We start from the raw sequence: 27,045 nt of genomic DNA, 5'->3' as shown, positions 1-27,045 counted from the left end.
GATATAATTCACATGCCATATATCCACCTAGTTAAAGGGTATAATTCAGTGGTTTTTAGTATATTTACAGAGCTGTGCAACTATCCCCACAGTCAATTTTAGAACATTTTCATCACACCAAAAATAAACCATGGACCCATTAGCCACTCCAGCCCTGAGCAACCACTAATCTACTTTCTGTCTTGATAGATTAGTCTGGACATTTGATGTAAATGGAATCATACAATAGGTGGCCTTTCATGACTAGCTTTTTCCACTTAGCATAACATGTTTGAGTTCATTCATGTTACAACATATATTAGCACTTCATTCTTTTTATTGTCAAATAATGTTCCATTCTTATATCCATTTATCAGTGATGAACATTTGAACTGTTTCCACTTTTTGACTCATGAATAATGGCATGAATACTTATGTACAAGTTTTTGTGTGCACATATGTTTTAATTCTCTTTGGTATATGCCTAGGAGTGGAATTGCTAGGTCATATGGTAACACCAGGTTAATTTTGCACTAGGTTGATCTTTTTCACAATTCTTGTTTGTCAGGGCACCTATATGCATTGCCAGAATTGCTTCACTTCAAGCAGAGAAGAATAAATTATTTATTTCTGAGTCCTATGTGTACATGTCAATACTATGTATACCATTATAAGAATCACACCAAGCATTCAAGTGTCAAATTGAGAGTCAGTTGACCAGGATAAAGACGATGAAAATTAATAGTTTATAAAACAGCTTTGATTTCTTTTCCTATAAAAGTCTTAATGTGAATGTGCAAATTCTGATTATCTTTTCTTTTGTTCTTCCACAAAAGAATCTATCAGTACTCAATACATGTAAATGTGTTTATTTAAAAGATAAACATTCCGTGAAATTAAAAAATTTCTATGGGAGGGATGATGCCTGGCAGGTTCAGTCAATAGAGCATGTGACTCTTGATCTTGGGGTTGTGGGTTCGAGGCCCATGTTGGGAGTAGAGATTACTTTAAAAAAATTTCAATTGGATATAATGACAATAATATACTGTATAGTTACACAGGATTAAAGAGTTCACAAATTCTGCATTCAAATTTTCTGACAGAATAACCAGCCCTACTATAAAAAATAAAATCTTCAGTTCCAGATAGAAGATGAAGACTGTAGAAAGAGAAATAAGGCAATCATTCTTAGTCACTATGGAAGATGATAATTAACTCAGCAAGTGTCTTTTGGATAACGTCTTCACAAATGGAGATTAAAATAGTACACTTAAAATGAATAGTAATTTTAATATTTGAAGTGCTTTGCATTTATTAATTCAAAGCAGAACATATCTTAAATAGTTTATGCACTGCTTCTGAAATCCAAACATAATTTAAGGTAGTCCAAACCTTAATAGCTGAGTGAAAATATCATGCTGGAGTTGTATAAAATTATCCACAATTTAGTTATCTTTCAAGGGGGAGCAGACCAATCATAATTGTCTGGAAAAAATGTGTGTGTGTGTGTGTGTGTGTAAATTTGGATATCATTCTCTGTTCAGGTGATTCCACCAGAAATGTACTGAGTGTGTGGAAGATACATATACGAAAGAGACAATATTCTATCTGATGTTTTCTGGAGAGGCTATCCTGAAGAACCTGATAGATTTATCTTTTAGTCTTAAAAAATGTTATTTTAGGAGTGCCTGGGTGGCTCAGTCATTAAGCGTTTGCCTTCGGCTCAGGTCATGATCCCAGGGTCCTGGGATCAAGCCCGCATCGGGCTCCCTGCTCAGTGGGAAGACTGCTTCTCCCTCTCTTGCTCCCCCTGCTTGTGTTCCCTCTCTCTCTGTGTCTCTCTTTGTCAAATAAATAAATAAAATCTTTAAAAAAAATGTTATTTTAAAATCAGAATTGGCAGAGCACAGATTGGAACTCTCCTAATGGCATTACCTCATTCATTATAACACTTTTTCCTCTAAAAATGATGTTGAGACACTTTAGCACATTTTGTTCTGGTCCAATTTTTATTTTGTCCAAAATCTTTTCCCATTAAAAGCTTGTTTGTTTGTTTGTTTGTTTGTTTTTAAAAGTAGGCTCCAGGACCAGTGTGGAGCCTAATGCGGGGCTTAAACTCATGATCCTGAGATCAAGACCTGAGCCGAGATCAAGGGTCAGATACTTAACTGACTGAGCCACCCAGGCACCCCCTCTTAAAAGGCTTTTTGAAAACACCTTTGTTGGGGCACCTGGCTGGCTCAGTTGGTTAAGTGTCTGCCTTCTGCTCAGGTCATGGTCTCGGGGTCCTGGGATTGAATCCCGCATCAGGCTCCCTGCTTAGCAAGGAATCTGCTTCTCCCTCTCCTTCTGCCCCTCCCCCCGCTCGTGCACGCTTTCTCTCCCTCTTTCAAATAAATAAATAAAATCTTAAAAAAAAAACAGCTTTGTCTGTTGTAATCATGTATACTGATCAAATGATGTTTAGGCTTTTCAGAGCAAATTCACTTAGTTTTCAAGAGAAAAAGAAAAGAAAACTCCTGAAATAATCCATTTTCACTGAGATTATATACAATATCAACAGAATATTTAGGAGATTTATTTTTTATTTTTTATCAAAAATTTAAATGACTTGGCTTTTCCTCAAATACCACATTACCTAGTTACCTGGGTTTTTCACTTCAAGTTATTGCCAAATAGTCTGGATAAATCAATTCATCATCAGCTATGGTAATACAATTTGTTATTATCTAATGAAACCCAACTAAGAGGATTTGTATTGGAAAATATCTTTGTTGTTTTTTTGTTTTGTTTTGTTTTTAAATATTTTATTTATTTATTTTACAGAGAGAGAGACAGTGAGAGAGGGAACACAACTTGGGGGAGTGGGCTTCCCGTTGAGCAGGGAACTAGATGCAGGGCTCAGTCCCAGGACTCTGGGATCGTGATCTGAGCTGAAGGCAAGACGCTTAACAACTGAGCCACCCAGGCACCCCTGGAATATATCTTGACTCTGAATTGAAAGAATTACTTTTGCACATACAGATACAAATCTGTGAAACAAATGTGTTTGCCCTACAGAAACATTTTGGTCATGGGAATGAGCAGTTACCCAAATGTTAATGACAGTTAACATTATAATACCTTGAGCGTTATATTCACTATCTTACTCAATCATCCTTTTATAAGTTCATAAACTTAAGCTTTCCCAGAGTCACATAGCTAGGTAAATGTTGGCACCAAAATTAGGGTCCAGTTCTCTGATGCAACAGCCCCAGTTGGCTTTTTTTTTTTTTTAACCTGTTACACTATTTTTTTGGAATATTTTGGTTTCTGTAGCCATAATATGTAACTTGTGGATTGTGTTCCAGATATGAGCAAGTACTATGTCATAAAATCAAAGCTACAACTTAGAAGCTTCTAATAATAATTTAAAATAACAAAACTGTATTTTTAGTTCTAATTTTATCACCTAACATACAGGGAATCCTTGCTTTGCATGATATTGCTAAGCCATAAATGACTGTGGAAGCTGAAACCATGCAAAACAAACTCATAATTAATAGAGAAAATTCAATTGTTCTGTGATTTTTTTTTTTTTTAAGTAAGCTCAACACCCAATGTGGGGCTTGAACTCATGACACCAAGATCAGGAGTCTCATGCTGTACCACCTGAGGCAACCAGGTGCCCTTTGTTCTATGATCCTTAAAAAATTTTTGTTAAAACATTAAAAACTCTCTTACTGTTGGTTATAAATGTATAAAGAAATGAAAAAATCGTAAAACTACTTAGTACACTGTAATCCAAAGAGTAGAAGCATAGTTAAAGTTTTCCTTGTAAAAAAAAAAACACTTATCTTTGAAATAAAAATTTAACACCCCCCAAAAAACTAGGGAAATTAACTTTACATTTTATAGAATATCAAAGATATCCAAACTTTTGAAACAAAAATTTAAATTGTACCTACACCCCCCAAAAAACTTATCAAATGCAGTTCAATCTTGCCTTCTTCTCATCATATGTTTTATGATAAGGAGCAAGAATTTTTTATATGCCTTGGTAAATTGTCATACTCCTGTTTGGATTAGCTTTCAGCATTCTATCCGTTGCACTTTCAATGTCTGAAAATATCTCTGAGAGTATCTTTAGTGTGCCCATGTCACTTCTTCTAGGACATTTTTATCTTTTTGTAACAACTACTTTTTTGATTTATGTTGATGCATTCTCCTTCACCAAGTGCTTTGGCTGCATATCTAAATTCTTTCAAATGACATCAGTGTCAACATTGTCACATTCAATTATTTCTTCTGTAACTTCATTTATATCTGATTCAGATTTTACTTCCAATGTTGTCACTGTTTGTTTCTCTGCTACTTGTTCTTTTTTTCCTTCCTTTCCTTTTCCCTTCCTTCTTCCCTCCTTCCCTTTTTCTTTCTTTCTTTCTTTCTTTCTTTCTTTCTTTCTTTCTTTCTTTCTTTCTTTCTTTCTTTCTTTCTTTCTTTCTCTTTCTTTCTTTCTTTCTTTCTTTCTCTTTCTTTCTTTTCTTTCTTTCTTTCTCTTTCTTTCTTTCTTTCTCTTTCTTTCTTTCTTTCTTTCTTTCTTTCTTTCTTTCTTTCTTTCTTTCTTTCTTTCTTTCTTCCTTCCTTCCTTCCTTCCTTCCTTCCTTCCTTCCTTCCTTCCTTCCTTTCTTTCTCTCTCTCTCTCTCTCCCATTTCCCTCTTTGGACTATATTTTGGTAAAACATCATGTGGGTTTACCACTGGGAGACAAGAAGACAACAGAACACAACTACACTTTGCTCTCTGTGAATGAACTGAATAACAGATACAAACTGTGACCAATCACTGAAACACTTCGACAGAAGTGATATGATTTCACTTGTCATGATGTTATTATGTAGTGATTTTGTAGATTGAAGCAGCAAAGTTTATACTGCTCACATTGCTCACAGTTATTGTACTGGTCATTGAAATGTACTGCTCAACATTGCTCACAGTTAATGTACTATGTTTTGGGGGACTGGTGTTTTAACTAACTATGGTCACTGAAATTCATGCATATTAGAACCTTAAGTGAGGACTGTCTATATATGATAATAATATGAAGGATATCATATACCACAAAGGATCATAAAAATACTAGTCTACTAGGGTGCCTAGGTAGCAGTCAGTTAAGTGTCAGCCTCTTGGTTTTGGCTCAGGTTATGATCTCAGGGTCATGAGATCAAGCCCTGCATTGGGCTCCGCACTCAGCACAGAATCTGCTTAAGACTCTCTCCCTCTCCCCCTCTCCCCACCCGCTCTCTCTCTCTCTTTCTCTCTAAAATAGATAAATAAGTCTTTCTAAAAAAATTTAAAAAATAAAGTTTGGCAATATCTCAATCTATTAAAAAAGCTACTGCTATGCTGTATTATAAATGTATAGGTAGGTATAGATCTTCTAAAGTAATATGCTGGTATTATATTAATTATAGTTTAAGAATTGATATTTATCATGTTAGTATAATAATAATTTTACTTACCTCCTAGCAATTTAGAAGTTTGGAGGGATGTAATGTATGATCCAGGAAAATCTAAAAGTTCAAACTGATAGATTCCTTTAGATAGAAAAACATTCAACATCAAACTGCTATCTTTAAAGCAAGTCTCAATAATATTATTTGCTTACTGAAAAACACATTTATGTTATAAGCATGTAAAAACTTTTAATTCATAGTGATTACCTATATGAAGGGACAGAAAATGGTTTTTTGAATTCTCCTATTATAATTTCTTATATACTTATGTTTGATGAGACAGTATTTTATATTGAGACCAGAATATTTTTCAGTATACAATAACAAAACTGTCATGTTATTCAAATAAATTGCTAATTTTTAAAATTCCTATCTGGACTGAAGGAATTGAAATGATTTGTAAATTGTTCTTTTAACCCTAAAACTCTGTGTTCTCTGACTTTTATATTAAAAGCTATCAAATGTAGTACATGTCTATTCTGGGGATTAAATGCCTGTTTTTTAAGGGGATGGTTAAGGTACCTAGCATTATTTAGTAAGTTAAAGCCTTAGGTGTTAAATCTGATTTGGGGTTGAGCTCTCAGAAGGAAAGGATGATTCATAGGCACCTTGAGACAGTCACTTATCCCACATGAACTAAGGAGCAGATACATTCTAAGGCTCTCAAAATAAAGACAGTGCCAAGTACTATCTCTTGACATCATGTTATGTTTTCTATAAGGTGTTAAAAGATAAAAATAAGATTGTTTGAATAACATTTAAGTTTCATGAGTGTATGTGTATAATGCATGAGAATTTGGATGAGTAAATATGCATAGCATAATTCTTTTAAAATGATGTGCTTTTAGACTGATTGATTATCAGAACTGCTAAAATAAGAAAACACACTCCAATTTAGTTTGAAATAATGGGGACATTGGCTCTGCTGCAGTTATTTTAAATGAATACATGCCTGACTGTGAATGGATCAAGTGCATCATTGGCATTGCATTGAAGTCATTCAGAGACTTTTTTTTTTGCCATTACAGGTAGAGCGGGAAAAGGCCATTCTTCTGGCCAATCTCCAGGAGTCACAGACGCAGCTGGAACACACCAAGGGGGCGCTGACAGAGCAGCACGAACGGGTGCACCGGCTCACAGAACATGTTAATGCCATGAGAGGCCTACAGAGCAGCAAAGAACTCAAGGCTGAGCTGGATGGGGAGAAGGGCCGGGACTCAGGGGAGGAGGCCCATGACTACGAAGTGGACATCAATGGCTTAGAGATCCTCGAATGCAAATATAGGGTGGCAGTAACTGAGGTGATTGATTTGAAAGCTGAAATTAAGGCCTTAAAGGAGAAATATAATAAATCTGTAGAAAACTATACTGAAGAGAAAGCCAAATATGAGAGTAAGATCCAAATGTATGATGAGCAGGTTACAAGTCTTGAGAAGACCACCAAGGAGAGTGGAGAGAAGATGGCCCACATGGAGAAGGAATTGCAAAAGATGACTGGCATAGCCAACGAAAATCACAATACCCTTAATACAGCCCAGGATGAGTTGGTGACATTTAGTGAGGAGCTAGCCCAGCTTTACCACCATGTATGTCTGTGTAATAACGAAACCCCCAACAGGGTCATGCTGGACTACTATAGGCAGAGCAGAGTCACTCGTAGTGGCAGCCTGAAAGGGCCTGATGACCCCAGGGGACTTTTGTCTCCACGATTAGCCAGGAGAGGTGTGTCATCCCCAGTAGAAACAAGGACCTCATCTGAACCAGTTTCAAAAGAAAACACAGAGGCCAGCAAAGAACCAAGTCCAACCAAGACCCCCACAATCTCGCCTGTTATTACTGCCCCACCATCATCTCCAGTATTAGACACAAGTGACATCCGCAAAGAGCCAATGAATATCTACAACCTTAATGCCATAATCCGGGACCAAATCAAGCATCTGCAGAAAGCTGTGGACCGGTCCTTGCAACTGTCTCGTCAAAGAGCAGCGGCACGGGAGCTGGCTCCCATGATCGATAAAGACAAGGAAGCCTTAATGGAAGAGATACTCAAGCTCAAGTCCCTGCTGAGCACCAAACGGGAGCAGATCGCCACACTGAGGGCAGTGCTGAAAGCCAATAAACAGGTGATCTCATTCTACTGACAACGCATGCTGGCCAAAGCTTTCCTAACTAGTTAATTCTTTAATGTTTTTGAGTGTCCATTATCATCAGGATGAGAGGTCAGATTCCTGGTCAGCAGAGGAATAAATCAAACTATGTCCCAGTGCCAGATCAGAATGTAAGTATTATATTTCAGTGAGTGAGTGGATGATACAGGAGAGTAAGGATGCCCCTCTAGAGAGAGGTAGAGGTGAGGCAGGTAAGCAGGATCCAAGGAGAATCCAGTTGCAATGTAGAACGACAATTCAGGCAGTACTTAGCTGGAGTCCAGCAGTCTTTGAGTGGGGAAACAGGTGATAGAGCGATGGCAGAATAGGCTGGCATGGCAGCTTACACCAGGGAGATAGCCTGGCAGGTGGCCAGAGCAAACAGAAGTCTAGAGAGCGAGAGAGACAGACAAAGATATAGAATGTCCACTAGCTCTGCCAGTGACCACATATCTGAAATTTAGGTTCAGCTGGGATGTCAATTCACCTAGGTCAGAGCTGAAGCAGTAGAAAATTTTTCTTAACAATAGGTCTCGTCCTTCTGGAATAAGTAGGAATGCTACACCAGGACTCTACCTGGCTAATCCCTAGATCTCCTTCACTACCAAATTTATTTTCCACCCTTCAGCTTTACCTGGATGGGAGTGCTATGAAATATAGGTGGGAAAATATTTTGAATTTCTATTTAGTTTCTCTGGAAAGTGAACCTTGAAAGATACATTTGAGAAGGGTGCTAATAAAGGGTGTTGATAAGGAGAAACAACAAAGCATCAAATACCTTCTTGCAAACATAAGCAGTGCTGGTGTTGGGGAATGATTTCAGATGCAGTGCTCCTCCTTCTTTTGCCCTTATTTGGGGGAAACCACACCATTATTATGTCATCCACAGTACAGCTTTCTAGCAGCTTTATCTTCAGTTCCCATAAATCCACTGATGTAAATGGGAGGTCTATCCCACAAACAGTAATATTGTTTGCAGCATAAATATGTTTTATATAAATCTAAGGGCAAATTAGGACCTTCTTTTGTGCCATCACTTCAGGGAAATAGAAAAGATTAGGATGAATAAAGAATTTGTGAGAGATCTGACTCCAATTTGAGGTCAGAGTGAAAGAATTTATTGCCATAAACTGCTACAATCCAAAGACCTAGTGACTTAGAGTGGTCATCAATAGCCAAAACCATATTACTAATACCATAATAGATAAGGCTTAGATGACCTTTATCAAAGACATAATATCCCAGGCATTCTTGGTCAAGGCATTCAAATAACATCTTTGACTTCTTCTTGCAGGTTGAATATTAACAACCTGGAAACCTAGATCTATTAAGTGTCAAGATGCTTAACTGATTCAGAAGTATAGATAAGCATGGTTGATAAGCCACGGGAGACTAATTTGTGAACAAGCATCCATTGATTACATATTTCAAGGCAGGTAGTAAATAGGGATGCAAAAATAAGTGAGTGAGTGGATAATCTACTAGTAATCTAGTAGGAGTTCAACATATGCCTGTAACTATTTACAGGGTAGGATATATTGAGCGGTATAAACAGTACCACTGGAATTCAGTCAATACAGGAATACAAAGCATTCCTGGCTAAATTTTTATTTTCTCAGTGGTTTGTGGTACCATTTGCATCACATTAGCATCACAACCCTTATGGTCTCAGTAAATAAAATGAAAACACATTTCTAGCCATGCATTTAGTTTACATTTTAATGATGTTGGGCCTACTGCTATGATGCTTATGTGCCATGAATAACTTCAGATGTCTGCAGATGACATCCATTATATTTAGACATTGTGGAATGTTCGCTATTAAGACTAAGGTAAGAATTCTGTCATAAAAGGAAAAAGGGGAATCTTCCTGTTTTAAAAATAGGCATTCTGCATTCTCTATGAATCTTTTAATATACTTCAGGGTTTTTTGGTATGCACATTGTCTTCTGCTGGAATATGCAATGTTTATGAAATACCATCTGTGGACTAAACTGTGCAAGACGCTGAACATTCAACAAAGACTAATACATGGTCCCCACCTTTCAGACCAGGATTCACAAACTAGTGAGGGTGTGGGGAAAGACACAGATCATGACAGTGTGATGTTATACAGGCTGCAGTAGAAGCTATGGAAGCATTGCCGAGGAAGGGATTAATGTTTCCTAACGGGGTTAGCAAAAAACTTCATGGAAGCAATTATACTTGAGTTTGTTCTTGAACGATAAAGAGTTGTTTTCCAGGAGAGGAGAGGAAGAAACCATTCCAGACAGAAAGAATAGTAGGTAGAGAGCCACAAGAATAGAAGGATATATTCAGGGAATGGTTGGGGAAGATCTCTGTGGCTGGAAACAAGACATTTTATTTAGAAAGTCAACTTTGGGAGCATGGAGAATGTAGTGAATGCAGTCATCACCAAATCTACTCAAAGGTTGTAGATACTCAGAATTTCTTACTTCTGAAAAAGCTTTGTGCAGTCTGTGGACAAACAAACAAAAAACCCTACAAACAAAGTGGAGTCTTCTGGAGCATTTCTTACAAAGAATAAATGAGTTTGTACTTCTATTTCAGATCTTGTTCTTTTGTCATTCCTTCCTCTCCAACCCTTAGATAACGGATCATGTGGCTCCACATGCTTACAGATTTGTATGTCAACATTTTCACAACTTTTAAACTTAATGGTCTGTCCTAAGTAAATATGTGTATAAATTTTTTAAAAATTAAACAACTGCCATGTTTTCCCCCAGGTCAATTTCTGCATTCTGGATAATTTTCTGAATCTGTAATATTTCTGAAGATTCCACTGAGCTATAGCACTACAGAACATACCAAAATATTTTATGAGTACTTTCTCATTTTAATCTGAATCTGAAATTCAATTAAAACTCGTAAGAAACTACTCTGGAATCAAAACATTAACAAACTACCCTATCCCAACATTGTTTTAATTTTAAAAAGAATCCACTTGTCTCTATGGAGACATAAGAAAGTCAAGGCTGTCCATTTCAAGCACAAAAGGAAATGTTAAAAACCAGGAAAGTCTTCCTAGGAAATCCCATTAGTAATGGATTTTTTTTTCATTAGTAATGGACTTTTTCATTAATATTGAATATTTTTACACACTCTGAAAAGCTGTGGATAACGGTTTGTAAAAATAGTATGTTTGCAGTTTGACTTCAATACATACACAATGTGCTATGCATCAAACAGGCAGTCCCTAAATATACATTGATTTCATGCATTGATTCAGTCCACATTTTTCTTTCTTCCTACTATGTGTCAAGCTAGTTCTCAGCTTGAAACACTGTTAATTTCAAAAGATTCAGAAATGCCCAAATTCCAAGTTCAAACAAGTATTTTAATTCATTCAATATTTTGGAATTTCTGCTTTTATGGGGATTGTGAAGAATTAAATTAGACTATAGTTTTTTGTTTTGAAGTTGTAGGCAAAGACAGGAAGTATTTGGTTCTTTGTTAATTCTTTTCCTTAAACACGTAATATGGATTTATAGTTTGTCATATACCCATGCTATAAATTGCAATGGCCTGTGTCTTTTAGGCCCATAGAGCACAAGTGACACAAGAATGTTTGCATTCTATTGTATTTCAATTGGTCTGTGCTTCTTCACTACCTTCTTCTGGATAACATCCTTCCTGTATAAACTTTCATTTCTGCTCCCTTTTTGTCTGAAAAATCGCACTTTCAAGCATCTGCATTAACTATTTACTGAACTACTATCATTTCCTTAGCTCCTGATACTGACTCTGGTTCACAGCTGGCTTCTAGGGCAATTTAGCCACGTTAAAGTACATATATATATATATTTATTTATCTATATATAGATATAGATAGATAGACATCTATCTATATATAGATATAGATACAAAGATAGATAGATAGATAGATAGATAGATAAATAAAATGTAACCAAATCAATTTCATTCTCCGTTTATGAAAGAAAATAATAGACCCAGCATGGACAAATCTGTATGATCGGTTTTCCTGATATGAAAACCATAAGCATTGTGATTTTTCTGCTTCAGACAGCTGAGGTGGCACTAGCTAATCTCAAGAACAAATACGAAAATGAGAAAGCAATGGTGACTGAAACTATGACGAAGCTTAGGAACGAACTGAAGGCTTTGAAAGAAGATGCAGCGACTTTCTCATCCCTGAGAGCAATGTTTGCAACAAGGTAATAGTTTCTTCTTCCAAGATTAGGTGCGATAGGTGGAGGAAAGACTTTAAAATTCACATTTATCTCTTGAGTGTTGTTTGGTGTGCCATCCAAGAGGGTAAGGTGTGAAGAAAACACTTGAGATTCCGCTCTGACCAAACTAAGACAAAATGTTTTGTGCTGTTTTCCAGAGCCCTCTACTGGACACACTGGATCAAGCAGTTCTTTTACACAGAAGTATTTTTAAATGAATGTAATAGATATTTTTCCTAGAGGTTGTATGCCCAAAAGAATTAGACCCCCTCCCCCAAAAGCCTCCAATAAGGGGGGGACATACTTCCTAAAATAGCTAAATATTATATTTTCACCACTGAAATTTATTTCTGTGACTAAAGGACATAAAAGTGCTTATCATTAGTATTGTGTGAGAAAGACCTCCATAACAAATATCAATATTCATTATATCAGCTAATTACGTGGACTTTAATACATGTGAATTAAATTAGAATTTCTAAAATGTAATTGTATTTATCACCAAATTTTTCACATTGCCCAGCTAATTAATTAGACGAATATTAGTGGCTACCTGCCCCCACCAGTTTCATTATCCCAGTACAGTGGTTCTATATTTTGCTTTTAAACTTGAAGTGATTAAGCATGTAATGACTCGAAGATTTCAAAATCCTGAAATTTCTTTTTTTTAACAAGAATTTATTTATTTATTTATTTTGAGAGAGAGAGAGAGAGAGAGAAAGCAGGAGAGCAGTGTGAAGGGGAAGGGCAGAGGGAAAGGGGAATCTTAAGCAGGGTCCATGCTCAGGGTGGAGCCCAGACTTGGGGCTCACTCATGGCCCTGAGATCATGACCTGAGCCAAAATCAACATTCCATGCTTAACCAGACTGAGCTACCCAGGTGCCCCGTCAAAATCTTGAGCTTTTCAAAGATGTTGTCATCCATTGTTTTTGCTTTCACAGTTCAGTACCAAAACAAAAGCAGTCACATATCTTATATGATACAAACATGGTACAATATTCACAAAGCATAACTATGGCTTTATTTGCAGATTCAGTAAATAATTTGCATGTAGCTGATAGAAGTGTAAAAAAAGATCCTGAGCCCTGGAGTTTGTCCAGCTTCCTTGTGTATCAGGAGAGAAAAGTTTCAAGTTCATACTTTGTGATTGATTCTCTTGGTGATGCCTGTGAGAAGACTGAGTGCTTGGCGGATCACAGGGATGCAGGGGACCTATAGGAACTGACTTCTGGGTCTGAGCCTGGGAGAGTTCAAGGAGTAGGATAGATACACCTCTGGCCACTGTGAAGGGCCGGATAGAGAAGGGGGATGGTACATAGTGCTCCCCTCTTTGATGAAAGAAATCAGTCAGCATTACATGTAGAATATATATATATTCTTTTAAAAAGAAATCAAAACTTTTTTAAAGGGACATTTATATCTCAATCTGGTTTATTTAAGAATTATTTCTCCCAAATAGTGCATTTTCACACTATTTGTCTTTTTATGTATCGTAATTGCCTTTCTCCATAGTATTTTTTTTTAAAGATTTTATTTATTTATTTGAGAGAGAGAGAATGAGAGACAGAGAGCATGAGAGGGAGGAGGGTCAGAGGGAGAAGCAGACTCCCTGCCGAGCAGGGAGCCCGATGCGGGACTCAATCCTGGGACTCCAGGATCATGACCTGAGCCAAAGGCAGTCGCTTAACCAACTGAGCCACCCAGGCGCCCTCTCCATAGTATTTTTTAAAATATTGTTTATCTGAGCAGTTAAAATAAACCCAGGGTCCTGAAATCCACCTTCTATTTTTACTAAGACTCAATCTTTGTTATGATATCCCTGCTATGGTATCCCTACTGCTTCTTGACATTTAAGGTTAAAAACAATGACATTTAAGGGACCCACCTGGATCTCAAGTTCTTTCACTAGAGTCTGTTTTTTTCTTTAAAATGCTGCAAGGCTTGTGTTAATTTCAAAGTTTGTATAGTACATTTTAGATACCTCCATCAAGTCATTAACTCTCAGCTGGTGCATGAAGAATATTTGTTATTATCTTAGTGGGTAAGTAAACTCAGAAAAAAAAATCTGTGAATAATTGTGTGATTAATTTTTTCTTCCAAATGTTTATGTGCTTAGGTTTTACTTTTGATGGGGAGAAAGATCACTGAGCTTATCTTTCTGCTGTAGCATGAGTATCAAAGCTGAACAAAGATGTTCCTGACAGCCTGCTATGTCTGTATCAAACCCTATTCAAATCTTGGTTTTCTTTGACATCTATTGCTTTATCATCTGGTTGAGAAATCTTTGAAAATATTCAAGTTTCTAATTCAGGCAAATCTGCCATCTTGAAAGCAGTGCAGCTGCAATTTGTACTCAAAACCCATAAATATAGATAAAGAAGGAAACGTTTTCTTTATAAATATTATTATTCTTTTGCATGCTACAAGCCTGGTCTGTAACAAACTTGTCACATTCCTCCAAAGAATACAATGTTACACTGTAGAAGAAGCTATTGTAACACATCTAAGATGCTGTGAACATTACATGAGACTTTACTGTTCATTCTTCTGACATCCTGGAGCAGCCTCCACAGTAACTCTGTCCTTGGGGTTTAAGATGTCACCTATTAAGAGTGTCCATATGTACTCCATTGTATAGATGAAACATCAGTTACTCTATCTGCTCTGCTGTTTCCAGTTTTCCACTGTACCAGGTTACCTTCATTCTGCTCAGGGAAGACCAGGCTTCTAAATCTAAATTCCAGGACAGTTCATTACTGCTCAACTTAAGTTCGACATTTAATTTCAGTGAGATGTTCACTGAGATGTGTTTGGGTTCTAGATGTGATGAATACGTCACACAGTTGGATGAGATGCAGAGACAGTTAGCAGCCGCAGAGGACGAGAAGAAGACTCTAAACACTTTGTTACGAATGGCTATCCAGCAAAAACTCGCCCTGACTCAGCGGCTGGAGGACTTAGAGTTTGACCATGAGCAGTCCCGACGCAGCAAAGGCAAACTTGGAAAGAGCAAGATCGGCAGCCCTAAAGTAAGTGGGGAGGCGTCAGTCACCGTGCCCACCGTAGACACTTACCTCCTGCATAGTCAGGGCCCACAGACACCCAACATTCGGGGCAGCAGTGGTACTCAGAGAAAAAGGTATGCATGCAGCGATCTTCACAGTATGGTGCAGAGGCCAGATGTTTAGTTAACTGCAAAAATAAATGTGCTCTTATTGTGGAGGATGGAGGAAGGGAAGGAAGAGAAAAACTGGGAGTGGCTGTATTAACGGGCCTTGCCCCTGTTGGTTTTTCCAAATCAAAACCTTTTGATAATTGTGTTGATTTATTCCTTTCTGTCCCTCATGCCCCACCTCTTGATTAACCATAATATAATTTTCGAGTATCTGTCAACATTTTTGCTGTTCCTTGTATGTGTAAATATGCCTCTCCCTTACCTCCAACCTAAAAATTGCTAGCTAAAAGGTGAATATTAAGAATGAAGCTACGTTTTACTTGTTTTACATGACATTTAAAAGTCATTGTACTTCTGGTAATGGTGCTATTTACCAGCTTCTGTTTAATGGGGCAAGAATATGAATCTGTACTCTTAGGGAAATTTTTGTCCGCATTACCAAACTGACAACTGACTAAAAGGAGATGTCTCTACTGAGGTAAAATGGAATGGAATGTGTATAGTCTTTTTCTTAAAAGCAGGTTTTTGTGCCTTTTCATTTGGTATGTGAATGTTGCTCAAATAACTCATTTGCAAGGGTTTTAGTGGCTTGATTTTGTGACCTTTTTACAGAGTCCTGGATGTTGAATTACTTACCCTGTACTTTCAGTTAATGGTAAAATTTTTATTTTAGGAACTTTCAGTAAAGAATCAAATAATATTTTCTATTTGCAGTTCAAACTGACTAACTATAATAAATTTCTCTTCCAGTATCCAATACAGTTTCCAAATAGGGTTGTATCCTGGTATGGAAACTAAGCAATTAGCAAAAATCTTGATTTACATGTTAAAAAAAATTAAATGCCAGTATAAATAATGCTGTCACTGGTGAGGCTTTGAAAGGTAATTAAAGTAAAACTTTTTTGTTTCCTATATGTATTTTCTTGGATCTCCTGCAAGACAATTTTCACCTTCCCTTTGTGATCAGAGCCGTCCCAGGACTTCAGGGGCTACCTACCTACAGAATTTATTAAGAGTTCCCCCTGATCCCACCTCCACAGAATCATTTCTTCTGAAGGGCCCCCCTTCCATGAATGAATTCATCCAAGGGCACCGGCTCAGCAAGGAAAAAAGGTTAACCGTGGCTCCACCAGGTAAACATTTTTTCCTTGGGTGCATGTGATGCAAATGATTAGCTGAATAGACAACTCTCCCCTTCCTCCCAACCACTCATGCCCACCCATCTACGGAGTCCAACTTTGAATTCCTACAGCTAAAGTAAACACGACTTTACGCTTAGCACCCTGTTTCCTCCTCTACTCTGCAAGACAGGTGTTCCTTAGGAGTCTCCAGGGACTTCCTTTTAACAGCCAACGATGGAAAATGAGAGTTGGAAGGAATGGGATAGGTCAAGGGAACCTAGCATCAGGTGTAATGCAGAGCACACTCCCGGGTCCTATTTGCAATTTGGTAGCTCATAGCGATTCCATCCTGATCAAATTTTGTCATTTTGTTCTGAAAATTTTTAAGGTAATTTCAGTAAAGGGAGCCATCTTTATAAAAGCCTTTCGGGCTCATCTCCTTTTGTAGTGACTCAGAATGTCTCCTCAATCATTATAGAGAAAATAGAAGTAAAATCCTCTTAAGATTTTGCTCCTCAGGAACATATACATCTTAGTGTAATATTCTTGAGTTTGCAAGCCCTTATTGATTTATGCTTACCAATATACTCACATTTTATGTTTAGCTTCTCCATTTTGCATTTTTCTTTTTCAAAAATTTTTCCTATGAAGAGCTTCAGTTGAAAATGTGACTCACTCCTGAGTACTGATACCCAGACAGCTGCACTCAGTCTAGTCTTCGGGACCCTACTGTAACTTTTGAGTTTGCCACAGAAATTTGTTTTTTAATTCACTTTGATTTTATCACCTACCTCATTTACTTTGATTTTTACCTTAATTCCTTTTTGGAAACCTCAGCCTTTGGATCTCTAATAGTTTTCTTATCTGATTTGTGAATTAGTCTACTGATTGGGCTTAAAAGATGTGGTGTGGAAATTTATAGCACATACTCTACATTCTAAGAGTGTTTGAGCAAATAAGTAGTGATAATGAGTTGGAAGAGCATAACAGCCAAAATGTACACCAAAAAAAAAAAAAAAAAAGGCAACAATGCTGCTGGATGTTCTTACTTTCATAACTCATTTCCTATTATTTCAGACCCCTTTGGAAGGTACCTTGAAGTATCTGTAAATCACCAAAGTGGTTATGATTCATCAGGACACTTGAATAAAACCCACCAGTCGTTTTAGTGTTCCAACTGGATTTAGTAGCACTATCTACTAGAACTTAGAAAAGAAATCCTGTGATTAATAAGTAACCCTATTGTATTTTAATTTAAAAGTGACATATCAATAAGATTAAAAATTATAAACAATAGCTATTTTCATTTTGTATATGATCATTTGATCCTTATTTACATTAATATGTATTTATATCATTGTCATTACATTGTCAAAACCATTAACATTATATTGTAAACTTTTTTGTGTTACCTAGTCTATTTTTATTTTTAAAGGTTGTTGTATCATAAATTTTGTTTCAGATGTTATTGCACTAATCAGTACTTCTTCTCTTGTTAACCAATGGGATAGTTTTTCATTATTTGTTATTTTATGCATTGCTGCTAGAAATATCCTCATGCAGTCAACTTCTCATCAGTTCAATTTTTTCTCGAGCAAATTCACTGGGTTAAAATTACGAACATCTTTGTGTTTTGTGCTCCATTTTGACATTGCTGACAAAGAGAGTATATCCAGGTACCAAAAGTCTCACAAAACATTTTTCCTGTTTTCATACATTCTGAATCTTTCTTTGACTTTTTGCACACTGTGCACAACTTGCAACTCTAAGGCTACTTAACCATACATGAACGAAAGCACCATTATGTTGTATTACATTCTTTAGTTTTGAATAACTAGAAAATGCCATTGGCCTTAGAAATTATCATTATACACAAGATTAAAGACATAAAGAATATGGCATTCAGAACCATCACTAGGCCAGAAAATCATTTTAATGACAACGTAGCATACTAATAAACTTTGCATTTTTAACCATTTATTTGAGGTTAAAATAATGACGGAGGGAGAAAGTAAAGCTGTTATTATAGGCTAAGGAATTTTCAGTTATTTACCATAGGTCCTACCAGATTCGTTCTTAATAAATTTTTAGGTCAACTGAGCAACATTTTCTAAAAAGTTTTGGCTAAATCAATTACTATAGAAAGTGACTGATTACCTACACCAAATTGTAGCTTCTAAAAATATTTGTATTATTGACAATATATATTATTTTTTGTAGGCTGAACTGCATTGGGTAAGACATATTAAATATTATTTATGGTGCTTTTACTGTATAAAATGTGTTCAGTAAGCTGAGAAAGGGAAAAAATGCCATATATATCCAGTCCTATGTTCTCTGCAAGAAATATTTTAAACTCATGGGAAATAATAGATTTTTAAAGTATTTTTTATTCATGAATTTAATATGTTACTGATAATTATAAAATTTATTAGCTAATAACAATATATATTCATCATTTTAAAAGGATAATTCCCTGTTAATTTATTAGAATGTTTTGGATAAGTTTTCTGAAATGTATTTTTAATATATCTTTGTAGGTGATTATTATTATTCTAATAAGTGGGTTTTCTATTGAGGACCATTGAAGTAGTTAAATTAATTAAATCATTGCAGTGGATATACAAAGAATTTAATTTGTTTTGGATCCTTTTGTTGAAGAATTATGACAGATTTAAATCTCATTTAAAAATTTAAAACATAAAGCATAAAATATTATCTACCATATATAAAGGAATTTTCAAGTAGATTTTATTTCTATGAGACGGTCAGCAGAAAACCCCATCTTCTTCAAGCCACAATTTCTCAATTTCTGGAAAATCAACTCTAGGATGGGGCATTGATTTTCAAAATTAATAGATTGTTTTGTATTAATTGATTTGCAACATTAATACAACCTTTTGGACGAAAATTCTGGCCTTTGCCTCTGACTTTGGCTGTTTCTGTTGCCTCATCCCCTCAAATTCCAGAGTTTCTGTCCTTAGCTTGTTGACTTTCTTGTTGCTGACTTAGTCCTTATCTTAGCATACAGACTCCAGTGTTCTCACCCATATTGCTACCAGCCTTGATGAATCTGAGTCAAAAAGGACCCTGTTGACATCAACGAGTTTACAATCAGGCAGCAGGTAGTACATCTTCATAAAAATCATTGTTTGTTTTTATATTATTTATCATATAAATTGCTGTTGCATATTATTTATATAATAATAATAATAATAATAAAATCTTACCATTTCATCAGTAATTAAAATCAATCTATCAGAATATGTGAAAGAAATCTATGTAATTTATAGGCAAGAGATGTTATTTCTATAGTAAAGACTTGACTACGTGATTTGCACAGGTAAATTAGGTTCCTGAACCCAATTGCAATGTGTGTATGTGTGTATGTGTGGAGGCTTCCCCACTCCAATAAGCAATTCTCAGACATCAGCTGGGTATGCTGCAATTCAACTGAGTTCTGACACTATCTACACAGAAATAACATTAGATTTCACCTGTTAACCCTCAGTCCCACAAGACTGCCCCTCCCCCCTTTTCAGACACCAGTTGAAAGCCCAGGTTATTACTTGTGTTTCTGACCACCTGGCTATGGATTAGAGGTTCCAGTGACCCCCTCCTTGGCTTCAAAGACCAGTCACAAGTTTAGGTTGTTACCTATATTTCTAACCGACTGACTATGAATCAGAGTTCCCATGACCCCCTCCTCAGGTTCAATCAATTTGCTAGAGCAATTCATAGAACTCAGAGAAATATGTTACTTACTAGATTACTAATTTATTATAAAAGGATGTAACTCAGAGATAGCCAGATGGAAGAGATGTACAGGGCAAGGTATAATGAAGAACCTGGAGTTCCGTGTTCTCTTCCAGAGCACATCACTGTCCCCAGATCCCCAGACATTCACTAACACAGTGCTTTTGGGGTTTTATGGAGGCATCATTACATAGGCATTATTGTTTAAATCATGGGCCATTGGTGATTGATTCAACCTCCAGCCCCTCTTCCCTCCCTGGAGGTTGGGTAGTATGACTAAATGTTCCAACCCTCCAGTCATATGGCATGTTCTCTTGATTCTCCTGACAACCAGTCCCCATTCTTAGGTGGAGTCCAAAAGTCACTTTATTAAAATAACTGGGGACACCTTTGTCACTCTCAACACTTATAAAATTCCAAGAGTTTTGAGAGCTGTGAGCCAGGAATCGTGGATGAAAACCAAATAAATCTTTCTTCTAAATCACAATATCGCAACAGGATAAACAAATCCCAAACTTAAAAAAGCAAGTTTGAACTCTTTTCTTGAAGTAACAGCCTAAGCAATTTGCTGTTCACACTGTGTTTTGCATGTAGGAGCTTTCCCTTTTGGATGTTTTGCTTTCCCCGAAGATTTCAATTCCCTCTGCCCCTCCCTACTTCTCTCTTGCTCTCCTTCTCTTTCTCTGACACACCATTACTGAACTAGTGGGAGAGAATGGTATTATTTTGAAATCTGAAAATTTTGTATGATATTTTGGTTTTGCCAGTCTTTAAAGCAGTATTAACCTTAGATACGGAATCACCCTTTTAGATGTATAGTCAACAACAGACACAAACATGTTCATGAGTGAAAATTGCCTTTACATTTCACTACATTCAAACATTTTTCTGTTTTTTATATTGTAGTTTATGTTCTCTCTCTCTCTCTCTCTCTTTTTAATTCATTTGAAACCAGGAGATACAGAGCGAGAGAGAGAGAGCAGGAGCAGTGAGGAGAGGTAGAGGAAGAGGGAGAAGCAGACTCCCTGCTAAGCAGGGAGTCCGATGCAGGGCTCGATCCCAGGGCCTGGAGATCATGCCCTGAGCTGAAGGCAGACGCTTAACCATCTGAGCCACCCAGGCGCCCCTGTCGTTTATGTTCTTAAGCATGTACCAAACCCACACTTCTTTCCTTAACTCTTTTGCTCATTCACTCATTCATCAAAACTTAACAGAAGGTATTGAGCTACCACTATGTGTCAGGCACTTTTCTTGGCTTTTGATATAATGTTATTTATGTGGAACATCATCCTTGTGTTTCAAATAAGTAATGGTGTTAATAGATGTTCCCAGAATAAACAGAGGAGTTGGGGTGGTTAGGAGCATCCTCCCAAAAGAAAAGCAAGCACTGGTCATGAAAGTTGACTAGACCTTGATAGGCAGACAGTAGGAATGCCAGTGTGGGTAATGAGAAGAGCCTTCTACGAAGGTCAGCTTTTGCAAAGACCACGAGCCTGGGGACTAGAAATTGAAAGGGGACTTGGGAGTGATGGGAAATGACACTGGAAAGACAGACAAGGACTTGAAAACAAATAGCCAGGTTTGTAGAGTGGACTTTATTCCTTGGGCATAGATGACTGTTTTAAGAATAAAACTAGGTTTTCGTTATATTAGATTGCCCTGACAGCAAGGTGGAGAATAGATTGGATGTGGCTAACCCCTAAGGTAAAGAAGTAGGTATGGAGTCTCATGAAACGTGCAGATGAGAGGTGGTGGAGAGTTGGAATCAAAACAGGGAGAAGTGTGAATGTTGACACGTGTCTGAATTTAGAGAAGTCCAACCATACCTGAGAGCGGGAGTTCTACTTACTCTAACTGCCTGTCTCCTTCATCCTCCCATATTTTATATGTAGAAGGAGCTCAGTGAATGCTATTTGAACTGACTTTCTGAACTAACAGACAGCCTCAGTGGTTTTTTCCCCTAAAGTATATTTTTTCCTCTAGAGGCTTCTCCATTTTTGTGAGCTCCCCTTCACCAAATCATTATGCTTTTTTCCACCCCCACAGGATTCAATCCTTGAAATAGCTAGAGCGAACAGCAGTCTGTTGAAACTTGCAATCTTTTTAGGCTTGTATTTTCTCTTAACATAGCTTCTATAGAGTTCTCTGCAGAGGAAGGCTTGGGCATTTTCTGATGCTAGAACATGTTGCCCTTGGTTTGGTATCCGACAAAAGTTAAATCAAAAATACTAATTCAGAAAATTGCCAACCACATGTTGAAATATACGTTTCTATCTGGCCCCAATGTAATATACAATTAGAAATTGGTTCAAATTTCCAAATTTTGCTGTATCATGTATGCTGCAGGAGTATTTTTCTTTTTCTGGATTAGTCATGGTTCATTTTACAGTGGAAATGTCCAATACCCTCCTATTTCTTTTCAGTATTTTTTCAAGGAGCAATTCTACTTTTACAGGAAATCTTTTACTATAGGATGATCTTGAGTTGGAATGTGCAGTATTAAAAATGTCATCTGAGAGATGTCTCTTCAGTAGATTCCATCTGTCTCTCTGATGAAAGATACCCAACTGAAAACTGAAAAATACCCAACTGAAAACTGAAAAATGTATCTCACTTTTTCCCAATAGCTCCATATTTGCTTTGTTTAGATAAATACCTGATATTCTCTAATTTACAGAATGTTTTGATTTTCGCCCAGATAACTAGTTTCATATGAAAATATTTTAGAATTTTAAGATTTTCCTCCTCTGTTATTTTCTCTTACAAAGTGTTTAAACCCTATGTATCATACATACCAGTTTTACCACTGTGTACATGAATTATGAAGACTTTTCTGATCCCTTATATTCACCAGGTAGAATTACCTGCCTCCTTCTCTTTGCCTCACTCCGGATGACATAGGCACAGTGTCTTAAATCACTTTCCTCTATGAATCTGTAAGCTTTTGGGCAGGAACCTTGCTCCTTGATCTTTTAGTTTTCAGGATCCTGCACTGTACCTGGCACATAGTAGGCCCTCAATTTGGTGGATAATTGGCAATAAGTCCAAATTTTCTACAATATCTCAAATATATGGCTTTATTATAGTTTATCACCTATACATATAGATCTTCTAATGTATAGATTATAAATGGTGTATTTCAGATGAGATTTAATGTAGGTGATGTAATAAAATCTCCCTAAGAGTTGCATTTGGGAACTTTCCAAGTCAGTTATTCACTTTTCTCATCATTTAATTTAGGCAGTGTGTGTATCTGTGTGTGTGTAATATCATATATATAACATGGCATATTATATATAATTTATATAATCTTTATTTGGTTGGGTTTTTGTTTTTTTGGGTTTTTTTGGTTGTTTTATATGGGTGCCTAAAAATCAAGGCGATTATAAGAAAATATCCATGTAGTACAGAGTAAAAGATTACCTATAAATATGTAGGCTTTCCTTATTTTTTACTCTCTTTTATTCCTTTTTACCTGTTTTTAAAATAGTTTTTAAGTATCATTAATAGATAATGATGGTTCAAAGGTTACAAAAGGTTGTAAAATAGAAAGTAGCTCTCTCCCAGCCTACTTCTTGTGTCCTTCCAGAAACATTCTCTATATGTACAAGTGAATATATATAAATAGGTACATATATAATCACAACTATGTATTATATATGTATTAACATTGGCACAACCACAAACATTGTTATGCATGCTATTTTTTTTTTCACTTAATATAGCTTGGCTTTCTTTATATCAATATTCACTTTTCTGTTTATTTTTAACCATATGTTATGGAGGACAAGGAAGATACTTGAACCCTTTACAAAAGCTTGAAATGTTTTCAAGTGTAGAATAGAAATACGTCTTGCTAAACAATAAAATGGCCACCACAAGAATGTTTCACCTTCTAGACCAGAGCTATTCAAAAGAAAGATATGTAATTTTAATCTAGTAACCATATGAGAAAAAGTAAAAAGAAACACATGAACTTAATTTTAGTAGTATGTTTTATTTAACACAATGTATCCATAATATTATCATTGCAAGGTGCAATCAATAGAAGCAATTATGCAGACATTTTATGTTCTGTTCTTCTTAGTCTTCGAAATTTAGTGTATATTTTGCATTTAGACTACATCTCAGTTTGAATTAGCCATATTTCAGGGGCTCAGTAGCCAGATTTGGCTCGTAGCTACTGTATTGGTCATATAGTTCTAGGCCGTCTTACTTACCAGTGGTTTTAACTAGATGTAATTTCTGCACAGAAAGCTAAAATTTTACTCATAATTTTACAATAAGACTTAAGATGGCACATATTTAGGTTTTCTTTTGAAATGAAATATTGGGCCAAATGTTTTTTGTTGCAGATTGATTCTGCTTTGTCTCTGATTGGTGGCAATGCTCTTTTAAATAGGTACATAGTAAATGTTTGTATACTCTTCTTTATACATCTTTTTTATTTGTTATTAGGTCTCTTTGTCAGTATTATAATTTAATTCCAATTGTTTAGGTACACCCTAAGAAACCATATGTCTTAAATATTCTTAAAATAATTATACAACTTTTTTTTTAAAAAAATTGGTGTAGTCAAGCTTATAAAAAGTCCATTTTATTTAAGTAGGGAGTGCATTGATAATGTTTATAATGCATCCTGCCAATTTTAGATGGCAGAATTTAATGACACCATATAGAGACCGGAAACACAAAACAACTCTTTCCAGGTGGGTCCCATGTGTTTTCCTTTTGTTGTGGATAACAGAGAAGATAAAGACAATACTAAGTAAATAATTTCATGGTGCAAACTGAAGCCAGTCAATAAATAATGCAGTAACTAATGGAACATCTGATGACTGCAGTTCTGTCAGCATTTTTATTTATTTTTTAGTTTTGTTTTTGTTTCTTACTTCTTCCTCCGTCAAGTATACTATCCAGAACTTAAATTTGCTTATAAGATTCCATATTCAAAACCTGAGCATTGTAAGCCAAATAAGCGATGATAAAAGGATTACTGAAGGGATCCACATGAAAACCAACATTGTAGCTGGAATGTGCATATTATATTAGATAATATTTTTCAATCCATGTTGATGATTTTAGTGTAACTATGTAGCTTTAAAGTCTTTTAAGTTTTATTAATATTAAACCCACAGAAATTGAAATTTTCTTATTAAATTCTTCAAGGAAAAAACTAAAATCTTTCCCTAATATATACATTAAGTGAAAGAAAATAGTTTTTTTTGATACACCTAATTATTACATATTCAGGGCAAAAGTGATCAGGGCATACTTGTGTCCACCAGAGTCCAGCCATGTGGTGCTAAAGATAGAGGCCTCCAGAAGGTGGCTGAGTCTGGAGGGGTTCCTGGGGGAGGGGAGCACAGATGGGCTGAGACACACAAAAGACCCAGGACATTCCAGCCAATAACTGCCTTCCTCTCCTGATTCTGCCCAAATGACACTTTCTGGCTCACTAAAAATATCAATAGGGAGGTAGAAAACATGAAAGAGACACACCTCTAGGATTGGTTTGTAGATCACAGCTCTGCTTCAGACCCACTGAAGTGACCGGGCTCTGTCCCCAAAATGACAAACTAGTCCAAATACTGAAATAAGAAATTGCTCATGTTCTCTTACTACTTTTTCTACCTGTGCATGCTCCCCACCATCAAGTCAGAGAACAGCCTTTATTCTGCCCACCTGCCATCAATTACTTACCTATAGCGCCTAACCCTTAGTGTCTTTGGTATCCTTCATGGGTGTCGGGTGCTACAACTGTCTACCATTGGCATCGCCTTGCCTTCATATCCCATACCCCCCTGCAAAGAAGAGTTTTGGTACTCAGCTCTGGTGGGCAGCTGGGCCTCTCCCTCATTGTATTCCAGGGGAAAATGGCCATCAGCTTCTTCTCTGCTCTGCTAACCCTATTTAACCCAGTCTGCTGGCACTCGTCTATTGTATTCTATTGTTTGCCCTCACTGTAACTACGTAACAATCTCTATTATTTGAAAAAAAAAAAAAAGGCAATAACAAAACCTCTGATCATAAGCATTTCCCAGGACGTTATATTCAAACTTCAGCTTTCAGAGGGACATTTTCTATTGACAAAGAACACTAAGAAAAACCTGGAATAGATCCCAGTGAAGTCTATCTTGAGGTTAATAACTATAGACTCTCCTTTACATTTCTAATGATATATGGACAGTTACAGTGAAGAAATAATGAAGGAGCTTCTCCCAACTCTGAGACTCTCTGATTCTATGAATACAAATCATTCCCTTCTTGATTGGGACTGGAGCTTTGTATACAACCCATATTTCCAAATAGACTTGTAAGGAAAAATATTAAAATATCTCAGCACCAGTAGTATAGTTTGTGTCAATAAAAAGGAAAATTTCCATTTTCTTAATAAACAGAACAAACTTTTTTTATTTGACAATTTAAAGTGTCTATGTGTTCACTGATTGTGCGAGGCAGAAAGGAACAGTGTTCCAGAGTTCACGCCAAGTTCTTGCTGGGTGCTCACACTTTGATTTACTTCTCAAAACTGATGGGATTCAATTTCTAAAAGCATACCTAGATTGGTATACATGATACAGAGGCCACTGATTTAATTCAGAAATGTTTCTATAGTGCCCACCAACATGGCAGCCAACCAGACCCTTCTGAGGCCTTAACAGACAGTTGGGGAATGGACCTTTCTACATGCTAACCCTGGCTTCAGTGGCCTTCCTGAGCTCTGAGCAAGTTGGTCAGGGTCTGAAGGAGCAGCCTGAGTTCTGCTGTGAGCATGGTGCAAATGACGGGTAGTTGTAATGCTCATGGAAAGGCTACCCTTGCTACTTGTTCCTTTGTTTTAAATGATGTAGTGGAAATGTAGTTCCATAGCACTTGCACCTAGACTACTTAAAGTGACCTAGTAATTAAACTTGTACAGCTAAGCAAGCAGAAAAGATTCACAGAGCACTGTATTCATTGCATAACAATGGAGCATCCAGCCACCCTGTATGTCCCTTCTTCTACACACCCCTCTCTTTAGTCATCTGTTGATGCTTGTTTGGTTTCCTTGGCTGTTTCCCCAGTGTATTGTGCCTGAAATTATGAGAGGAAAAAGGAAAAGCACAACTCAAAACAGCTGCTTTATTCCTTTCTATTGTTTACTTTTAAAAGAAGTA

General features: G+C 36.5%; 1 protein-coding gene across 6 annotated transcripts in view; it reads left to right on the top strand.

The window, feature by feature from the left end:
- Positions 1 to 27,045, top strand: part of BICD1 (BICD cargo adaptor 1) — a 209,869-nt gene that overhangs the window by 161,472 nt on the left and 21,352 nt on the right. For 4 of the 6 annotated variants that reach the window (XR_004683335.1, XR_004683334.1, XM_035027951.1 and 1 more), the window contains exons 5-7: positions 6,503 to 7,597; positions 11,666 to 11,817; positions 14,655 to 14,862. Coding sequence is in view for 3 of the 6 variants with exons in the window: in XM_035027951.1 (XP_034883842.1) it covers positions 6,503 to 7,597; positions 11,666 to 11,817; positions 14,655 to 14,862 (1,455 nt within the window). In the remaining 3 variants the exon portion in view is untranslated. Of the gene's footprint in view, positions 1 to 6,502; positions 7,598 to 11,665; positions 11,818 to 14,654; positions 14,973 to 15,947; positions 16,142 to 27,045 lie in introns of all 6 variants that reach the window. The other 2 variants (XR_004683336.1, XM_035027952.1) reach the window with 2 other exon arrangements.

The sequence above is a fragment of the Mirounga leonina genome, unplaced genomic scaffold (assembly GCF_011800145.1).
Source record: "Mirounga leonina isolate KUSES-001 unplaced genomic scaffold, KU_Mleo_1.0 Mir_201, whole genome shotgun sequence".
Lineage (NCBI taxonomy): Eukaryota > Metazoa > Chordata > Mammalia > Carnivora > Phocidae > Mirounga > Mirounga leonina.
This window is presented reverse-complemented; position numbering and strand designations above follow the sequence as displayed.